Source organism: Salvelinus alpinus, chromosome 30 (genome assembly GCF_045679555.1).
Source record: "Salvelinus alpinus chromosome 30, SLU_Salpinus.1, whole genome shotgun sequence".
Taxonomy (NCBI): domain Eukaryota; kingdom Metazoa; phylum Chordata; class Actinopteri; order Salmoniformes; family Salmonidae; genus Salvelinus; species Salvelinus alpinus.
The window spans coordinates 28,070,084-28,091,363 of NC_092115.1; the positions used below are offsets into that span (position 1 = coordinate 28,070,084).

Here is a 21,280-nt window from a genome sequence, read left to right on the forward strand (position 1 = left end):
AACCAACATCTCCAATCTCGTCTCATTGGTTAGCTGACTCCTGACTCCAATTAGCTTTTGGAGAAGTCATTAGCCTAGGGGTTCACATACTTTCCCCAACCTACACAGTAAATGTTTAAATTATATATTCAATATAGACAAGAAAAATACAATAATTTGTGTGTTATTAGTTTAAGCACACTATGTGTGTCTATTGTTGTGACTTAGATGAAAATCAGATCAAATTTGATCAAATCCAGGTAATTCCAAAGGGTTCACATACTTTTTCTTGCCATTGTACTATGCAGAAAGTATGAAGGAAAATCACCCATGGGATGTAAGTCTTAATGAATGCTTTCTAAACTTGGACATTAAGTCAAGTGAGTGACCAAAGTGAGTGAGTGACCAAAATAATGTTCCAACATGTGTGGCTAATACTGGGAAACATCTAACCAGCTGACTGCAGGAATCTTTACAGAGCCAGTGGAGTTTGATGTCGCACAGCGTTTTATTGACCTCTTTGTGCTTGAATTAGACTAGTCAGAATTTATCATTGCATTTGGCCGGAGGGTAGCATGGACAGAGCAAAAGACTGAAATGCAGCTTTCATCAGACTGTAATCTGGGATGAGGAAGAGGACAGAGAGTGAGGAGGACAGAGAGTGAGGTGCACAGAGAATTATGTAATTATGTATAAAGTTGTAACTTTTTGTCCAAGAGGGCAATTGGCTTTGCAGCAGGTAAAACACATAAAATCTACATGGATCACAATGATACTTCACCAGTACTCATCTCCAACAGCTTGCCTCTATGATATTTCAGTGCACCCCTCCGACCTGCCAGCAGGTGGCAGAGCTTTCTGTTCCGAGATCATGAATTGAGAATTCCATACTCCTCAATGAGGTGAAAGCAAAGGAGTAAGCCTTTTAGAGTCTGGGATAATAATGCATATACTAGCACTTGTAGTGTGCTTGCCAAAATCGTGCTTTGACGAAGACTCCAGCCACCCGAGAGATGGACTGTTCTCCATGCTCACATCCGGCAGGCGGTACCGGTGCATCAAGGCTCAGACCAACAGACTCCTAAACAGCTTCCATCCCCTGGCCGGCCATAAGACTGTTAAATGGCTAACAACTACTGCTCTCCCTCTCCCACAGACTATTCACACTGACTCTATGCCCATCCACAGGTCTCCACTGATGTATTACTCCATTACACTGCTGTACATTGATTATTGATTACCATTAGTATTTATCCTGCTACTGGTCACTATTACTACTGTTTACATGTTTATACATACACATTAATATATACCAGTAGTATATTACCATAAGTATTTATATATTGCTGCTACCAGTTACCTTCTCAGCAGTGTTTACATGTACACCTAGTATATAAAACATTAAGAACACCTGCTCTTTCCATGACATAGACTGACCAGGTGAAAGCCATGACCCTTATTGATGTCACTTGTTAAATCCACGTCAATCAGTATAGATGAAGGAGGAGACAGGTTAAAGAAGGATTTTTAAGTCTTGAAAAAATGCAGACATGGATTGTGTGTGTGCCATTCAGAGAGTGAATGGGTAAGCCAAATAATGAATTGCCTTTGAACGGAGTACGGTAGTAGTTTGAGTGTTTCAAGAACTGCAACATTGCTGGGTTTTTCACGCTCAATGTTTTTGGTTACTACATGATTCCATATGTGTCATTTCATAGTTTTGATGTCTTCACTACGTAGAAAAGATAAAAATAAATAAAAAATGGAAAAAATAATACATTTCTTTGTGATGGTGTATATTAAATGGACTGTTAAAATAGACGCGTGCAGCATTGGTAAACTCGAATTTGTCGAGGCCCGGCTATTCTAGTTTTAAAGAATAAAAAAATTGGATTTTGTGTCTGTCATATCATTAGTATTGTATCCTCTTCTACATTATTAAATTGAAGGATGACCAACTTGTCTCTTTGCCAAGATTCATTTGAGGGTGTTTGTGAAAGAAAGTAACGCAAAAGTTATATAATGCATTACTCTGCACAAAGTCATTTTCATAAAGTAGCGCGTTACTTTGAAAGTAAGGAGTAATATGTAATATATTACTTTCCCAAGTAACAAATCCCAACAATGGATACGAATTCCCTGCCGCCATGATCATGTGATATGAGTGTCTCAGTCTCACCTGCTCTGCGCTCTTGGCCTCGGCCCCCAGGGTCATGTAGGTGCCCTCCAGCACAGAGCTGACGATGGTCAGGCCTTTCCCTGCCTTCAGCTGGGTGGTGAAGGACAGCAGACGAGGGTGTTTCACCCCCAGGTCTGAATCCAGCTTCAGTAGCACCAGTAGCTGAGGCCTGGGGGGAGAGATAAGGTCAAGTACAGTCAGTATATGTCAATAGATAGGCATCAGGAAAAGTCCCTAAACTAGGTCACCAGACAGAACATCAAGACAACTGTGTGTATTGTGCATCAGGTCTACACCAGATTCTAGTCTTCAAACTGACAATGCACCCCTATGTTGATTTCGAAGACATTCTTGTATCTTTCACAACTAAAGCTGCCAAATAACTCTAAATCTAGCCTATATAACCTGTTTCAAATTATCCCTTTTACGCTCAACATAGCCACTTCAAATGCTCACTCGCTCTGTAATGGGAAAAATATCCTTTCTATTTTATTCAGCTAAGTTCAATTATATTTTTCTTACTATAAAATCATAGAAAATAATGGCACAGGACTTATAAGCATATCATTTCAGCTAAATGAACAAGCCTACAAATCAAATAAAAGTTTATTTGTCATGTGCGCCAAATACAACAGGTGCTTACTTACAGGCTCTAACCAATAGTGCAAAAAGGTAATAGGTGAATAATAGGTAAGTTAAGAAATAAAAAGTAAAAAGACAGTGAAAAATAACAGTAGCGAGGCTATATACAGTAGCGAGGCTATCAAAGTAGCGAGGCTACATACAGACACCAGTTAGTCGGGCTGATTGAGGTAGTATGTACAAGTAGATATGGTTAAAGTGACTATGCATATATGATGAACAGAGAGCAGCAGTAGCGTAAAAGATGGGTTGGAGGGTGGTGGGACACAATGCAGATAGCCGAGTTAGCCAATGTGCGGTAGCACTGGTTGGTCGGGCCAATTGAGGTAGTATGTACATGAATGTATAGTTAAAGTGACTATGCATATATAATAAACAGAGAGTAGCAGCAGCGTAAAAGAGGGGTTGGGGGGGCACACAATGCAAATAGTCCGGGTAGCCATTTGATTACCTGTTCAGGAGTCTTATGGCTTGGGGGTAAAAACTGTTGAGAAGCCTTTTTGTCCTAGACTTGGCACTCCGGTATCGTTTGCCATGCGGTAGTAGACAGAACAGTCTATGACTGACTACCCTCTGTAGTGCCTTGCGGTCGGAGGCCGAGCAATTGCTGTACCAGGCAGTGATGCAACCAGTCAGGATGCTCTCGATGTTGCAGCTGTAGAACCTTTTGAGGATCTGAGGACCCATGCCAAACCTTTTAGTTTCCTGAGGGGGAATATGCTTTGTCGTGCCCTCTTCACGACTGTCTTGGTGTGTTTGGACCATTCTAGTTTGTTGGTGATGTGGACACAAAGGAACTTGAAGCTCTCAACCTGCTCCACTACAGCCCCGTCGATGAGAATGGGGGTGTGCTCGGTCCTCCTTTTCCTGTAGTCCACAATCATCTCCTCAGTCTTGGTTACGTGAAGGGATAGGTTGTTATTCTGGCACCACCCGCCCAGGTCTCTGACCTCCTCCATATAGGCTGTCTCGTCGTTATTGGTGATTAGGCCTACCACTGTTGTGTCGTCTGCAAACTTAGTGGTGGTGTTGGAGTCGTGCCTGGCCATGCAGTCGTGGGTGAACAGGGAATACAGGAGGGGACTGAGCACGCACCCCTGGGGTGCTCCAGTGTTGAGGATCAGCGTGGCGGATGTGTTGCTACCTACCCTCACCACCTGGGGGCGGCCCATCAGGAAGTCCTGGATCCAGTTGCAGAGGGAGGTGTTTAGTCCCAGGATCCTTAGCTTAGTGATGAGCTTTGAGGGCACTATGGTGTTGAACGCTGAGCTGTAGTCAATGAATAGCAATCTCACATAGGTGTTCCTTTTGTCCAGGTGGGAAAGGGCAGTGTGGAGTGCAATAGAGATTGCATCATCTGTGGATCTGTTTGGGTGGTATGCAAATTGGAGTGGGTCTAGTGTTTCTGGGATAATGTTGTTGATGTGAGCCATTACCAGCATTTCAAAGCACTTCATGGCTATGCACGTGAGCGCCACGGGTCTGAAGTTATTTAGGCAGGTTGCCTTTGTGTTCTTGGGCACATGGACTATGGTGGTCTGCTTGAAACATGTTGGTATTACACTCAATCAGGGACATGTTGAAAATGTCACCTGTCAGTCGGTCAGCACATGCCCGGAGCACACGTCCTGGTAATCCGTCTGGCCCATCAGCCTTGTGAATGTTAGCCTGTTTAAAGGTCTTACTCACGTCGGCTACACAGAGCGTGATCACACAGTCGTCCAGAAAAGCTGATGCTCTCATGCATGCCTCAAGTGTTGCTTGCCTCGAAGCGAGCATAGAAGAGATTTAGCTTGTCTGGTAGGCTCGTGTCACTGGGTAGCTCCCGGCTGTGCTTCCCTTTGTAGTCTGTAAAAGTTTGCAAGCCCTGCCACATCCGACGAGCGTCGGAGCCGGTGTAGTATGATTCAATCTTAGCCCTGTATTGACACTTTGCCTGTTTGATGGTTCGTTGAAGGGCATAGCAGGATTTCTTATAAGCTTCCGGGTTAGAGTCCCGCACATTGAAAGCGGCAGCTCTACCCTTTAGCTCAGTGCGAATGTTGCCTGTAATCCATGGCTTCTGGTTGGGGTATGTACGTACAGTCACTGTGGGGATGACGTCCTCGATGCACTTATTGATAAAGCCAGTGACTGATGTGGTGTACTCCTCAATGCCATTGGAAGAATCCCGGAACATGTTCCAGTCTGTGATAGCAAAACAGTCCTGTAGTTAAGCATCTGCTTCATCTGACCACTTTTTTATTGACCGAGTCACTGGTGCTTCCTGCTTTAATTTTTGCTTGTAAGCAGGAATCAGAAGGATAGAGTTGTGGTCGGATTTACCAAATGGAGGGCGAGGGAGAGCTTTGTATGCGTCTCTCTGTGTGGAGTACAGGTGATCTAGAATTTTCCCCTCTGGTTGCACATTTAACATGTTGATAGAAATTAGGTAGAACTGATTTAAGTTTCCCTGCATTAAAGTCTCTGGCCAGTAGGAGCGCCGCCTCTGGGTGAGTGGTTTCCTGTTTGCTTATTTCCTTATACAGCTGACTGAGTGCGGTCTTAGTGCCAGCATCTGTCTGTGGTGGTAAATAAACAGCCACGAAAAGTATAGCTGAAAACTCTATAGACAAGTAGTGTGGCCTGCAATTTATCACAATATACTCTACTTCAGGCGAGCAAAATCTAGAGACTTCCTTAGATTTCGTGCACCACCTGTTGTTTACAAATATGCACAGACTGCGCCCCCCTCTCGTCTTACCGGAGTGTGCCGTTCTATCTTGCTGGTGCAGTGTATATCCCGCTAGCTGAATATCCATGTCGTCATTCAGCCACGATTCCGTGAAACATAGGATATTACAGTTTTTAATGTCCCGTTGGTAGGATATTCGTGATCGTACCTTGTCTAATTTATTGATTGCACGTTGGCGAGTAATATTGACGGTAACGGCAGCTTTCCCTCTCGCCTTCTGCAGATCCTCACGAGGCACCCCGTTCTGTGTCCTCTGTACCTGCATCTCTTCCTCTTGCCAATAACTGGGATGTTGGCCTTGTCGGGTGTTAGGAGAATGTCCTGTGCGTCCTGCTTGTTGAAGAAAAAATCTTTGTCTAATCTGAGGTGAGTGATCGCTGTCCTGATATCCAAAAGCTATTTTCTGCCGTAAGATACGGTTGCAGAAACATTATGTACAAAATAAGTTACAAATAACGCAAAAAAACCCACATAATAGCACAATTGGTCGGGCGCCCGTAAAACTGCTGCCATTTCTTCCGGCGCCATTTTCTGTCAATGCCTATGGCATTGGGCATAGCCAGATAACATATGCCTACAGTAGGCCAACTCATATTCTGTTCTTCTGAAATACATTTTCTTCATATCATGATGTTTGTTTGGACCCAATTAAAGTAAATAATGGATTTATTGTGGTGTAAATTAAAGTACATTTATTTGACCTTTAAAAAAAAAGAATGTTCCAAAGGTGTAGGTCAGCAGCTTGTGTGCATGGAGGCCAGGAGATGCTAAACGTGTTAATGTACATTTTCGGTCAATTACAGTGGGACTGGCAGTCTTTTGCATGACAATAACCCGGCTGAAAAAATGTCATGACTCTTTGAAGAGGAAGGGTTTTATCATCATCACTATACATTGGCCCTTAGTTCAGGAGTCATCGCCACCCTACGCTCTACACAGTTCTCAGCCTCTCACCTCCAGTTCTTAGTGTGTGTTGGCACTTCCTCCAGGCGGATCAGAGCGTAGCGAGCAGCGTTCAGGGACAGACCTCTGATCCCGTCTCCCCACTCCTTCTCTGCCCTGAGAAGAAAGAGTTAAATTATAGATTTTGTTTAACCTTTAGATAACTAGGCAAGTCAGTTAAGAACAAATTCTTATTTACGATGACGGCCTACCCCGGCCAAACCCTCCCCTAACCCAGACGACGCTGGGCCAATTGTGCGCCGCCCTATGGGACTCCCGATCACGGCCGGTTGTGATACAGCCCGGGTTGTGATACAGCCCGGGATCGAACCAGGGTCTGTAGTGAAGCCTTTAGCACTGAGATGCAGTGCCTTAGAATGCTTCGCCACTTGGGAGCCCCTGAGATCAGAGAGTGGGTTAAAAAAGGCAGGAACACTATAGGATTACAGAGATCTCACACATTAGGTAACAAAAGCAATGCACCAAACTGAAACCAATGCAATGCACCAAACTGTAACTGAAGCCAATTATAACACACAGTCCAGAACATGGGTTTAAGAAAGGGTGGGACACACGTAGAGATGTATGATACTGTGTTATATTGTATTGTGTGGGGAATGGCCACACTACATAAAAGCCGTTAGTCACTCATTTAAGTATCACAACCAATGTAATTACAATACAGTACAATGTTATTGAGCTGTTATTGGGAAACCAAACTCTTACCCTCTGTACTCAATGTACTTATAGATGCATCCTGCGATGGACATGGCTACCAGGGCATAGTACCAGGAGGAGATGAACATGAGGGAGAGACAGAGACTCATCCCCAGGAATGACAGAGTCCTGCAGGGACCAGAGAACAGGACAACAGGGGCTTATTTTTTGGATAGGCATTAGGTCAGTGTTCCTTAGTCCTGATATTTCTTGGACACCTACTTTTATTCCATACCAACACTAACACACCTGATTTAATTAATCAAGGGCTTAAGGATTAGTTGATTGGTTGAATCAGGTGGGTTAGTGCTTGGTTGAAATAAAAAACATCTAACTTTGTTTGTCACAAACGCCGAATACAACAAGTGTAGACCTTACTGTGAAATGCTTACTTACAAGCCCTTAACCAACAATGCAGTTCCAGAAAGAGTTAAGAAAATATTTACCAAATTTACTAAAGTAAAAAATAATAAAAAGTAACAAAATAAAAATAACGAGGCTATATACAGGGGGTACCGGTACTGAGTCAATGTGCGGGGGGTACAGGTTAGTCGAGGTAATTTGTACATGTATTTGATTAATTGTTCAGCGGTCTTATGGCTTGGGGGTAGAAGCTGTTAAGGAGCCTTTTGGTCCTAGACGTGGAACTCCGGTACTGCTTGACGTGCGGTAGCAGAGAGAACAGTCTATGATTTGGGTGGCTGGGGTCTTTGACAATTTTTAGGGCCTTCCTCTGACACCACCTGGTATAGAGGTCCTGGATGGCAGGAAGCTTGGCCCCAGTGATGTACTGGGCCGTACGCACTATCCTCTGTAGCGTCTTATGGTCAGACGCCCGAGCAGTTGCCATACCAGGCAGTAATGCAACCAGTTAGGATGCTCTCGATGGTGCAGCTGTAGAACTTTTTGAGGATCTGGGGACCCATACCAAACATTTTCAGTCTCCTGAGAGGGAAAAGGTGTTGTCGTGCCCTCTTCACAACTCTCTGTGTGTTTGGACCATTCTAGTTCGTTGGTGATGTGGACACCAAGGAACTTGAAACTCTCGACCCGCTCCACTACAGCCCTGTCGATGAGAATGGGGGCCTGTTCGGCCCGCCTTGTCCTGTAGTCCACGATCAGCTCCTTTGTCTTGCTCACATTGGAGGGAGAGGTTGTTGTCCTGGCACCACACTATAGGCTGTCTCATCATTGTCGGTAATCAGGCCTACCACTGTTGTGTCGTCAGCAAACTAAATGATGGTGTTTGGCCACGCAGTCGTGGGTAAACAGGGAGTACAGGAGGGGACTAAGCGCAAACCTTTGAGGGGCCCCCATGTTGGGGATCAGCGTGGCAGACGTGTTGTTGCCTACCCTTACCACCTGGGGGCAGCCCGTCAGAAAGTGCAGGATACAGTTTAAGAGGGAGTTGTTTAGTCCCAGGGTCGTTAGCCTAGTGATGAGCTTTGTGGGCACTATGGTGTTGAACGCTGAGTAGTCAATGAACAGCATTCTCACATAGGTGTTCCCTTTGTCCAGGTGGGAAAGGGCAGTGTGGAGTGCGATTGAGATTGCGTCATCTGTGGATCTGTTGGGACGGTATGAAAATTGGAGTGGGTCTAGGGTATCCAGGATGATGCTGTTGATGTGAGCCATGACCAGCCTTTCAAAGCACTTCATAGCTACCAACGTGAGTGCTACGGAGCGGTAATCATTTAGGCAGGTTACCTTCGCTTCCTTGGGCATAGGGACTATGGTGATCTGCTTGAAACATGTAGGTATTACAAACTTGGTCAGGGAGAGGTTGAAAATGTCAGTGCAGACACTTTCCAGTTGGTCTGCGCATGCTTTGAGTACACGTCCTGGTAATTCGTCTGGCCCCGCGGCTTTGTGAATGTTGACCTGTTTAAATGTCTTGCTCACATCGACTATCGAGAGCGTTATCACAGTTGTCCAGAACAGCTGGTGCTCTCATGCATGCTTCAGTGTTACTTGCCTCGAAGCGAGCATAAAAGGCATTTATCTCATCTGATATGCTCGGGTCACTGGGCAGCTTGCGGCTGGGTTTCCCTTTGCAGTACGTAATAGTTTGCAAGCCCTGCCACATCCGACGAGCGTCAGAGCTGGTGTAGTAGGATTCAATCTTCATCCTGTATTGACGCTTTGCCTGTTTGATGCTTCGTCTGAGGGCGTAGCGGGATTTCTCATAAGCATCCGGATTAGTGTCCCGCTCCTTGAAAGTGGCAGCTCTATTTTTTAGCTCGATGCGGATGTTGCCTGTAATCCATGGATTCTGGTTGGGATATGTACGTACGGTCAATGTCGGTACGACGTCCTCGATGCACTTATTGATGAAGCCTATGACTGAGGCGGTATACCCCTCAATGCCATTGGATGAATACTGTAACATATTCCAGTCTGTGCTAGTAAAACAGTCCTGTAATGTAGCATCTGCGTCATCTGACCACTTCCATATTGAGGGAGTCACTGGTACTCCCTGCTTTAGTTTTTGCCTGTAAGCAGGAATCAGGAGGATAGAATTATGGTCAGATTTGCAAATGGAGGGCATGGGAGAGCTTTGTACGCGTCTCTGTGTGTTGAGTGAAGGTGGTCTAGAGTTGTTTTTCCTCTGGTTGCACATGTGACATGCTAGTAGAAATGAGGTAAAACTGATTTAAGTTTCCCTGCATTAAAGTCCCCGGCCACTAGGAACGCCGCTTCTGGATGAGCATTTTCTTGTTTGCTTATGGCCTTATACAGCTGGTTGAATGAGGTCTTAGAGCCAGCATCGGTTTGTGGTGGTAAATAGACTGCTACAAATAATATAGATGAAAACTCTTGGTACATAGTGTGGTCTATGGTACTCCACACCTCAGGGGTGCAATACCTCAAGATTTATTTAATATTAGACATCGCGCACCAGCTGTTATTGACAAATAGATACACACCCCCACCCCTCATCTTACCAGACGTAGCTTCTCGATCCTGCCGATGCATGGAAAATTCTGCCAGCTCTATATTATCCGTGTTATCGTTCAGCCATGACTCAGTGAAACATAAGATATTACAGTTTTTAATGTCCCGTTGGTAGGATAGTCTTGATCGTATATCATCTACATTGTTTTCCAATGATTGCACATTGGCCAATAGAACGGATGGTAGTGGAGGTATAGTCACGCGCCTACGAATTCTCAGAGGGCAGCCCGACCTCCACCCCCCTTTTCTCCGTCTTTTCTTCACGCAAATGATGGGGATTTGGACCCGTTCCCAAGAAAGCAGTATATCCTTTGCGTCGGACTTGTTAAAGAATAAATCTTCATCCAGTTCGAGGTGAGTAATTGCTATTCTGATGTCCAGAAGTTATTTTCGGCCATAAGAGACGGTAGCAGCAACATTATGTACAAAATAAGTTTAAAAAATAAGTTACAAACAACGCGAAAAAAGTAACAAAGTAGCACAGTTGGATAGGAGCTCGTAAAACGCCAGCCATCCCCTCCAGCGCCATTCTCAACAAAACCTGCACGCCTTGTGGTTCCAAAGGTCCAGAATGGAATATAATTGCATTTGGCTCTTTTGGTATGAGAAATAAACTCACCAGTGGTAAAACTTAAACCTGGGCCTCCAGTTGGGAGTGCGTAGCAGTGTCTGGACGGCACAGGCTAGGTTGACAAACAGGTAGCACATCAGGAAAAACCTGCAACCCAGCCCCACGGAAAGGACAAAGAAACGTGACTTATTTTTGACCAACAGGCTTTTGAGGCAAGATTATTCACACTGAGCTAAACACTCACATTGACAGAATGGGGGCAACAGCATCCAGTGATGCAATGAGGATTCCAATCTCACAGATACCAACAGTCATCAAGAGGGCCCAGGTAGGTTCCCCATTGGCTTTACCATGACCAAACACCTAGAGAGACAGAGACAGAGAACTAGCTGAAGTTTTTCTGTTTTCGAGATGCAAAAGCAAGGGCAGAGTCTCTAGGACCTTCTTACCTGCAGAAAGGGGACGATCCCATCGCGTGCTATGGCTTGCAACAGGCGAGGGGCGCCGGTGAGGCTCTGCAGCCCTGCCCCACAGCAGGAGAAGAAGGAGCCAATCACGATTACCCACGGAGAAGGCCATGCCAGAGTTCCAATCACCAAGTTCTTCTTAACCGAGTCCCCAAATCTGTAGCAGAAATACACACAGTTGAATGTTATACAAACACAGGTACTGTATAGTACAGGAGAGAACTAGACCTGAAGAAAGACAGGCAAATTGAGAGACATAAATCTTATCACATACTGTACACATAATGAAAAACCCAGTAATAATCTTAGGCTGATTGGGACAGAACAGCTAAACACCCTATCATATTGACATTGAACTTATTGGCACACAATGTTCTCTTTACAACACAGTCTGTTTACGTGTGGTCTTTCCTTCTAAATGCGCAACAAGGGGGTATGTGTATGATGTGTAAGTATTTGATATAGAAATGGTACAGAGCAGTAAAGGCTTCCGCATCAAAGGTACATAATGACATAAGCTATTTCCAAGTTGTAAATAATAATAGTTCTTACTTGGAAGTACTAACTGTGGAATAATAGATGTATTTTATATAGCGCTTTTCACTATAAAGATAATCACAACGACGCTTAAATAGTACTTACTTGTCTCTCAAAACGACACCCTCGATACAGGCACCAAATAGGACCACACAGGTCATGTCTGGGAGTTGTTTTTAAGATAGATATAGTGCACACTCTCTCTCACACACACACACAGACACACACAGACAGACACAGACAGACACACAGGTTTCCCCAAGGATACAAATAAAAGAAGTGGTTGCTATGGCCAGGATGGTGCCGATGGGAATCGATCTCTGGGCATCTCGCAGGTCTCCAGATCTGTTGGAGCCCGCCATGATTCCTGTGATGGAAACACACATACCGTACCAGTCAAACGTTTGGACACACCTACTCATTCCAGGGTTTTTCTTGATTTTTACTATTTTCTACATTGTAAAATAATAGTGAAGACATCAAAAAATACATAGTTCTTCCAAACCTCAAGTTACAGTAGCACCCCAACAATCTGCATGAGGGTGACAATCAATCAATAATGTTATATTATGGTAGTTACATTATGTCTATGGTGCCAATATGGTCTCTATACCAACCTGTGACAGAGGGGAAGTAGATTCCCACCAGCAGAGTGAAGAAGGTGGAGATGTCGTTGAAGATGTAAGGCTTGTAGATATCTCTGGAGTTATCCTGGACTGGGACAGACGACTGATTCTTCTTCTCTACCAACATCCCACTGGGCCCGTAGTCACCCCACATGTTGTCTACGGGGGACACAGAGGAGTCACATTATAGTAGACTATAAACTGTTGATATCCAAATCTTTTGTCATTAGCCATTTAAACATTTGTACTATGCAATAACACATGTATTCCAATTGAGAAATAACACAAAAAAAACCTAATATACTTTGATTTCCTAATTCAAACAGGTTGAGAAGACAAACCAAGAATTTGTATAAGGATCCCCATTAGCCGCTGCCAAGGCAGCAGCTATGGTTCCTGGGGTCCAAACAAGATTAAAGCAACTACGTCACCATATTTTTTTGATAAAACAGTACATTATATAACACATTATTAACCCACTACTCTACAATACAACATGTATAATACCACAATACTATACCACAGTAATATTACAACATTACAATGTACGTGTGTGTTAGCATGTGTATGTGCCTGTGTGTGTCTTCCCAGTTTGCTTTGTTCATGATAATACTATGATAAATGATATGACCATGGTAAGTGAGTAACTAGTAGTAAGAATGTAGAAGGCCTGGTAACATTTTTACTGTGTAGGTCTCCACCAGGCCTATCCAGTGTAGCAATGTTCACCAGACATTGGGTTGTGGCTGACCTTTGATGACCCCGCTGAGCAGGCCTGGGATGCCCTGGATCTCAGTCACGTTGTTCAGGGTAAAATATTCATCACAGGTAGCGTTGAGGTGGGGGCTGCCACAGAACAGCTTCCACAGCTCGGTGGTGTATGTCACGTTCTTGATCACCTCCGTCTTCATACACTTCTCAAAGTTGTGGTTCTGCAAGGAACGGTTCCCCAGGAGACAGATTCTGTAGAAAACATACATCTATGAGGATCTTCTTGTGTAAAGAATTAAGAAAATTTTCCTTTTGGCCACTGTAACCGCTGTAAAGAGTCTATTCATATGTGTCGCACTGATATCGGGCCTATAAGATCAGATGACTGATGATGGTCCTATAAAGTGTGCCTATTACTCTAACGAGACACACACAGGCACAAGCATTTCCTATGCCAATAGACTAACTAGAACTTATAAATCGGACTCACGGATAGTCGGGTGGTTCTATGACGGTCTTGATGACTCCAGCGTAGATGGCCATGATGGAGAGCACCACACAGGCCAGGAAGACCAGGGCCAGCTTGTTGACATATTTGACCCCCACAAACACCACTAGAGCCATAAGTGCCAGACAGCAGGTCCCATACACACGCATGTTATTCAGCATGGCCTCCGTCTCGTCCTCCTTCTTCTCCGCCACAAACACTGCAGTGTTCGGCACGATGTACGTCTGGAACAAGAATAGGAGTCAACTAGGACACTAGCTTTATGAACATTGGTTGGGCCTGACCATGTGACATGTCCAGAAAAATTCTGGGCCACTGTTATAGGCTATAACAAGGTAACAATTCCTGGAAGAGTCATGTGGTCATTAAAAACTCCTGTCTCAAAACTTTGTGCATGTCCTACATTATATCATGACCAGGCAGTCTGTTTCATCCTTACCAGTAGGATTTCAATGGTACCCAGAATGTACATGGACCCAGCGAATGTGGTGCCCAGGTAGAAGCACAAGCCCACAGCCCCACCAAACTCTGGACCCAAAGACCTGGAGATCATGTAGTATGAGCCTCCAGCTGCATGGGGCAAGAGAACAGATCCATGTAAAGCGACGAGAAAATAACAAAAAAGTATCCACAGAATATATAGAGCATATGTCATACGTTTAATAGTAAATAAACCACCAAGGTAAAACATTGATAGTACTATAGCGTTAAATAACCATGTCTCCATAAAAACACAGGTTGAGGTTTCTTATTCAAGGTGAAAATAAGTTGAAGTTGAACTGGCATTACCTGGCACTACACCATTTGTTGCAATAGCGCTCATTGATATCGCTGTCAGCATGGTCTGTAAGGGAGGAAAAAAATTCAAAATACTAGCATTGTTGGGTGTATGGATACAACTTCCTCAGTGAGTAAAAAATGAGATGACTAAGATCGACAGAGAATACTACAGTATAGTACCTGAAACTCCCTAAAATAAATTAAAGTAAATAGTCATACTAGATGTATTGTACACCTATATTCTTCACACCATAGTACTCTTACATAGTTCTATAGAAAAGTACTCACACAGGTGCAGCACATGACGACAATAGCGAAGGACTCCATGATGCCAGCGGTGCCAACGATCCAGGTGAGACGCAGGAAGAGGATGACTCCCAGGATGTTCTGCATGCAGGGCAGGTACACACCGATGAAGGTGCCCATCTGAGAACTCTAGAGGTGCCAATGCAGAGGGCCAGGGAAGAGGTGAAGTAGGATTAGTAGGAGTCAGGTTATGGTACAGTAGGGCCTTGTATGGTATACTGATAACGCCGCAATACAGCATACAATACAACATTGTACAATCCTGTCCAATTTTTTTAATGTATTTTTTATTTATTGAATATTAAAACATACAATCTACCTGCAGTGAAGCGGCTCAACATTTACATTACATTCAGTCATCTAATCAGAGCGGTCCAAAGAAGCAACCAGGGTCAACGCCCTGCCCAAGGGCACGTCGACAGATCTCCCACCAAGTCAAAACGGGGACCCGAACCAGCGACCTATCGGCCACCGGCCCAAGCTCCCGACCTCCAGGCCACGAACCCTCCAAGATCTCCCCGACAGTTGCCCCTCAACCATCCGAGACTCCAGCCCCTTTCCTGATGATGCTGTTTTTATTCCTCCGCCAGTTTTGATCCTTTATATTGGGCAGACAAACCAGTTCCTTACCTCCTCCTGCTATCTTTTCAGGGGGATGAAATTGGAATTTAACCAGCTCTGCAATCCTCGTTTGAAAAAGAGAAATGCTTTGAAAAAGGTTTCATTTTCAATTAAATCTAAAATTTGACATCAATCTGCACAAAGGCAAAAAGGCCATTTTGGGTTCAAGTAAAAGTTTTGTATAAATGAAGCTTTTAGAGAGAGGATTAGTGCTTTTATATTTAATAATCTCAACTAACCCAGTTCATATTCTTTATATAGATAGGCACACTTTAGCTTGTCTGGTTTAGAAACACAGATAAAGCGAAATATTTTTCTCTCATATGATTTCAAAAAAGAATCAGCAGTAGTAGCAGCGCCATAAGTAAGTGAGTAAACTGAGATATGACTAAGGAGTTAAATCAGGGCAATTTTTCCATAAATAGATAGGTATTTACCTCTCCATGGTTGAAGGATCTTGTCTATTTTTACTCGTTTTCTATTGAAATTCATTGTGGAGAGCTCATTTATATCTTTTGTGATATGAATACCAAGTATGTCTACTTCACCGTCAGCCCATTTTATAGGTAAACTGCTGGGTAATGTAAAAGTTGTATTTTTTAAAGATCCAAAACGTAATATGGTACACTTAGGTTTTAGTCCAGAGTCCAGAAAAGTGATGAGACATTACAGGGATCTAGCTTGCAGACTTAATACAAAACTTGAGTCATCGGCATACATTTAGTTTTCAAACCTTGGAATTCTAATCCTCTAATGTTGTTATTTGATTTTAATAGCTAGCATTTTGATGGCCATAATGAATATACAGTCGTGGCCAAAAGTTGAGAATGACACAAATATTAATTTCCACAAAGTTGCTGCTTCAGTGTCTTTAGATATTTTTGTCAGATGTTACTATGGAATACTGAAGTATAATTACAAGCATTTCATAAGTGTCAAAGGCTTTTATTGACAATTACATGAAGTTGATGCAAAGAGTCAATATTTGCAGTGCTGACCCTTCTTTTTCAAGACCTCTGCAATCCGCCCTGGCATGCTGTCAATTAACTTCTGGGCCACATCCTGACTGATGGCAGCCCATTCTTGCATAATCAATGCTTGGAGTTTGTCAGAATTTGTGGGTTTTTGTTTGTCCACCCGCCTCTTGAGGATTGACCACAAGTTCAATGGGATTATGGTCTGGGGAGTTTCCTGACCATGGACTAGAGGTCGACCGATTATGATTTTTCAACGCCGATACCGATTATTGGAGGACCAAAAAAGCCGATACCGATTAATCGGCCGATTTTTATTTATTTATTTGTAATAATGACAATTACAACAATACTGAATGAACACTTATTTTAACTTAATATAATACATCAATAAAATCAATTTAAATAATGAAACATGTTCAATTTGGTTTATATAATGCAAAAACAAAGTTTTGGAGAAGAAAGTAAAAGTGCAATATGTGCTCAGAACATATGAAAGATGAGAACATATGAAAGCTGGTGGTTCCTTTTAACATGAGTCTTCAATATTCCCAGGTAAGAAGTTTTAGGTTGTAGTTATTATAGGAATTATAAGACTATTTCCCTCTATACCATTTGTATTTCATTAACCTTTGACTATTGGATGTTCTTATACGCACTTTAGTATTACCAGTGTAACAGTATAGCTTCCGTCCCTCTCCTCGCTCCTCCCTGGGCTCGAACCAGCAACACAACGACAACAGCCACCATCGAAGCAGCGTTACCCATGCAGAGCAAGGGGAACAACTACTAGAAGGCTCAGAGCGAGTGACATTTTTTACATTTTTACATTTAAGTCATTTAGCAGACGCTCTTATCCAGAGCGACTTACAAATTGGTGCATTCACCTTATGACATCCAGTGGAACAGCCAGCCAGTTAATTGAAATGTATTCCAGGTGACTACCTCATGATGCTGATGAGAGAATGTCAAGAGTGTGCAAAGCTGTCATCAAGGCAAATTGTGGCTACTTTGAAGAATCTCAAATAAACTGACGTTTGAAACGCTATTAGCGCGCGCTAACTAGCTAGCCATTTCACATCGGTTACACCAGCCTCATCTCGGGAGTTGATAGGCTTGAAGTCATAAACAGCGCAATGCTTGACGCACAACGAAGAGCTGCTGGCAAAACGCACGAAAGGGCTGTTTGAATGAATGTTTACGCGCCTGCTTCTGCCTACCACCGCTCAGGCAGATACTTAGATACTTGTATGCTCAGTCAGATTATATGCAACGCAGGACACGCTAGATAATATCTAGTAATATCATCAACCATGTGTAGTTAACTAGTGGTTATGATTGATTGTTTTTTATAAGATAAGTTTAATTCTAGCTAGCAACTTATCTTGGCTTACTGCATTCGCGTAACAGGCAGTCTCCTTGTGGAGTGCAACGAGAGAGAGGCAGGTCGTTATTGCGTTGGACTAGTTAACTGTATGGTTGCAAGATTGGGTCCCCCGAGCTGACAAGGTGAACATCTGTCGTTCTGCCCCTGAACAAGGCAGTTAACCCACCGTTCCTAGGCCGTCATTGAAAATAAGAATGTGTTCTTAACTGACTTGCCTAGTTAAATAAAAGGTATAAAAAATAATAATAGGCAAATCGGCGACCAAAACTACCGATTTCCGATTGTTATGAAAACTTGAAATCGGCCCTAATTAATCGGCCATTCCGATTAATCGGTCGACCTCTACCATGGACCCAAAATATTGATGTTTTGTGCCCCGATCCACTTAGTTATCACTTTTGCCTTATGGCAAGGTGCTCCATCATGCTGGAAAAGGCATTGTTCGTCACCAAACTGTTCCTGGATGGTTGGGAGAAGTTGCTCTCGGAGGATGTGTTGGTACAATTCTTTATTCATGGCTGTGTTCTTAGGCAAAATTGTGAGTGAGCCCACTCCCTTGGCTGAGAAGCAACCCCACACATGAATGGTCTCTGGATGCTTTACTGTTGGCATGACACAGGACTGATGGTAGCGCTCACCTTGTCTTCTCCGGACAAGCTTTTTTCCGGATGCCCCAAACAATCGGAAAGGGGATTCATCAGAGAAAATGACTTTACCCCAGTCCTCAGCAGTCCAATCCCTGTACCTTTTGCAGAATATCAGTCTGTCCCTGATGTTTTTCCTGGAGAGAAGTGGCTTCTTTGCTGCCCTTCTTGACACCAGGCCATCCTCCAAAAGTCTTCGCCTCACTGTGCGTGCAGATGCACTCACACCTGCCTGCTGCCATTCCTGAGCAAGCTCTGTACTGGTGGTGCCCCGATTCCGCAGCTGAATCAACTTTAGGAGACGGTCCTGGCGCTTGCTGCGCCCTGAAGCCTTCTTCACAACAATTGAACCGCTCTCCTTGAAGTTCTTGATGATCCGATAAATGGTTGATTTAGGTGCAATCTTACTGGCAGCAATATCCTTGCCTGTGAAGGCCTTTTTCTGCAACGCAATGATGACAGCACGTGTTTCCTTGCAGGCAGCCATGGTTGACAGAGGAAGAACAATGATTCCAAGCACCACCCTCCTTTTGAAGCTTCCAGTCTGTTATTCGAACTCAATCAGCATGACAGAGTGATCTCCAGCCTTGTCCTCATCAACACTCACACCTGTGTTAACGAGAGAATCACTGACATGATGAAAGCTGGTCCTTTTGTGGCAGGGCTGAAATGCAGTGGAAATGTTTTTTGGGGATTCAGTTCATTTCCATGGCAAAGAAGACTTTGCAATTAATTGCAATTCATCTGATCACTCTTCATAACATTCTGGAGTATATGCAAATTGCCATCATACAAACTGAGGCAGCAGACTTTGTGAAAATTAATATTTGTGTCATTCTCAAAACTTTGGGCCACGACTGTATATGGTGACAGCGGACCCCCTTGATTAACTCCTCTTGACAATTTAAAACTCTGAGAAGTAGCCGCTATTTACTATTTTACACCTAGTGTTGCTATACATTACTTTTTATTTAATTTGACCCCCTTTTCTCCCCAATTTTCGTGGTATCCAATCGCTAGTAATTACTATCTTGTCTCATCGCTACAACTCCCGTACGGGCTCGGGAGAGACGAAGGTCGAAAGTCATGCGTCCTCCCAAGCACAACCCAACCAAGCCGCACTGTTTCTTAACCTCTACTTCATCACCCTCCCGGATCCGGGATCCTCATCAAAAAAGCTGACTAGCATAGCCTAGCCTAACGGGACAGGGATATCATATAATATAATTTTCATGAAATCACAAGTCCAATACAGCAAATGAAAGATAAACATCTTGTGAATCCAGCCATCATTTCCGATTTTTAAAATGTTTTACAGCGAAAACACAATATGTATTTCTATTAGCTAACCACAATAGCCAAACACACAACCGCATATTTTCACCATGTTTCCACCGCCTAGGTAGCATTCACAAAACTGACAAAATAGAGATAAAATTAGTCACTAACCAAGAAACAACTTCATCAGATGACAGTCTTATAACATGTTATACAATACATTTATGTTTTGTTCGAAAATGTGCATATTTGAGGTATAAATCATAGTTTTACATTGCAGCCACCATCAAAAATAGTACCAAAGCAGCCAGAATAATTACAGAGAGCAACGTGAAATACATAAATACTCATCATAATACATTTATGAAAAATACATGGTGTACAGCAAATGAAAGATAACCATCTTGTGAATCCAGCCAATATTTCCGATTTTTTAAGTGTTTTACAGCGAAAACACAATATAGAATTATATTAGCTTACCACAATAGCCAAACACACAAACACATGTATTCACCGCAAAGGTAGCTTTCGCAAAAACCAGCAAAAGATATAAAATGAATCACTAACCTTTGGACAACTTCATCAGATGACAGTCTTATAACATCATGTTATACAATACATTTATGTTTTGTTCGAAAATGTGCATATTTAGAGCTGCAAATCCTGGTTATACATTGTGAATATGTAGCAACATTTCCCCAGAATATTTTGGACACTCACCTAATCTGACCAAAGAACTCATCATAAACTTTACATAAAAATACTTGTTGTATGGCAAATGAAAGATACACTGGTTCTTAATGCAACCGCTGTGTTAGATTTAAAAAAAAATAACTTTACTACAACATACAAAAAGCATTATTGTGAGACAGCGCTCACATATTCTACCCCCTGTTGGAATACGAAATAACATCATAAATTGTGTCTTACTTTTGCTGAGCTTCCATCAGAATATTGTACAAGGAGTCCTATTTCCAGAATAAATCGTTGTTTGGTTTTAGAATGTCCATTTCTTCTGTCGAATTCGCGCCACAATGCTAGCCAAGGTTGCTAACATTCCCATCCTCTCTTGGCGCAAAGAACGTAAAACTCCAAAAGTCCCAATAAACGTTGAATAAACTGATAAAACTCGGTTGAAAAAACCTACTTTATGATGTTATTATCATATGTATCAAATAAAATCAGAGCCGGAGATATTCGCCGTGTATACCGAACGCTTTTCAGAAGACAATGTCGAGCTCCCCAGCGCGCCGTCGAAGACAAAGACAATACCGGACCTGTCACTCCAAAAGCTCTTGTTCGGCCTCAGATCAAGCTAGACACCCCATTCCACCTTCCACTGCCTGTTGACATCTAGTGGAAGGCATATGAAGGAAGGCATATGGAAGGCATATGAAGTGCATGCATATCGATAAATAAAAGCCAGTTGAATAGGCAGGCCCTGAAACAGAGCCTCGTTTTCAGATTTTTCACTTCCTGTATGGAAGTTTGCTGCCGAATGAGTTCTGTTTTCCTCACAGATATAATTCAAATAGTTTTAGAAACTTGAGTGTTTTCTATCCAATAGTAATAATAATTTGCATATTGTATGATCTAGAACAGAGTACGATTGTATGATCTAGAACAGGCACGATTTTTTCCAAAGTGAAAACAGCGCCCCCATATTGACAAGAAGTTTTAACACAGTGCGCCTCCAACCCGGAAGCCAGCCGCACCAATGTG

At 43.0% G+C, this 21,280-nt stretch overlaps 1 protein-coding gene across 2 annotated transcripts in view; it reads right to left on the bottom strand.

Annotated features, from left to right (window-relative positions):
• The window catches only part of LOC139560432 (solute carrier family 12 member 7-like), a 104,522-nt gene that overhangs the window by 17,856 nt on the left and 65,386 nt on the right, over positions 1–21,280 (bottom strand). For both annotated transcript variants that reach the window (XM_071377203.1, XM_071377202.1), the window contains exons 4-17: positions 14,637–14,783; positions 14,358–14,412; positions 14,008–14,138; positions 13,551–13,792; positions 13,101–13,312; positions 12,341–12,508; positions 11,992–12,090; positions 11,829–11,886; positions 11,169–11,343; positions 10,964–11,082; positions 10,768–10,866; positions 7,203–7,322; positions 6,489–6,593; positions 2,159–2,327 (exon numbers count right to left, since the gene is read on the bottom strand). In XM_071377203.1, coding sequence (XP_071233304.1) covers positions 2,159–2,327; positions 6,489–6,593; positions 7,203–7,322; positions 10,768–10,866; positions 10,964–11,082; positions 11,169–11,343; positions 11,829–11,886; positions 11,992–12,090; positions 12,341–12,508; positions 13,101–13,312; positions 13,551–13,792; positions 14,008–14,138; positions 14,358–14,412; positions 14,637–14,783 — 1,899 coding nt within the window. The remainder of the gene's footprint in view (positions 1–2,158; positions 2,328–6,488; positions 6,594–7,202; positions 7,323–10,767; positions 10,867–10,963; positions 11,083–11,168; positions 11,344–11,828; positions 11,887–11,991; positions 12,091–12,340; positions 12,509–13,100; positions 13,313–13,550; positions 13,793–14,007; positions 14,139–14,357; positions 14,413–14,636; positions 14,784–21,280) is intronic.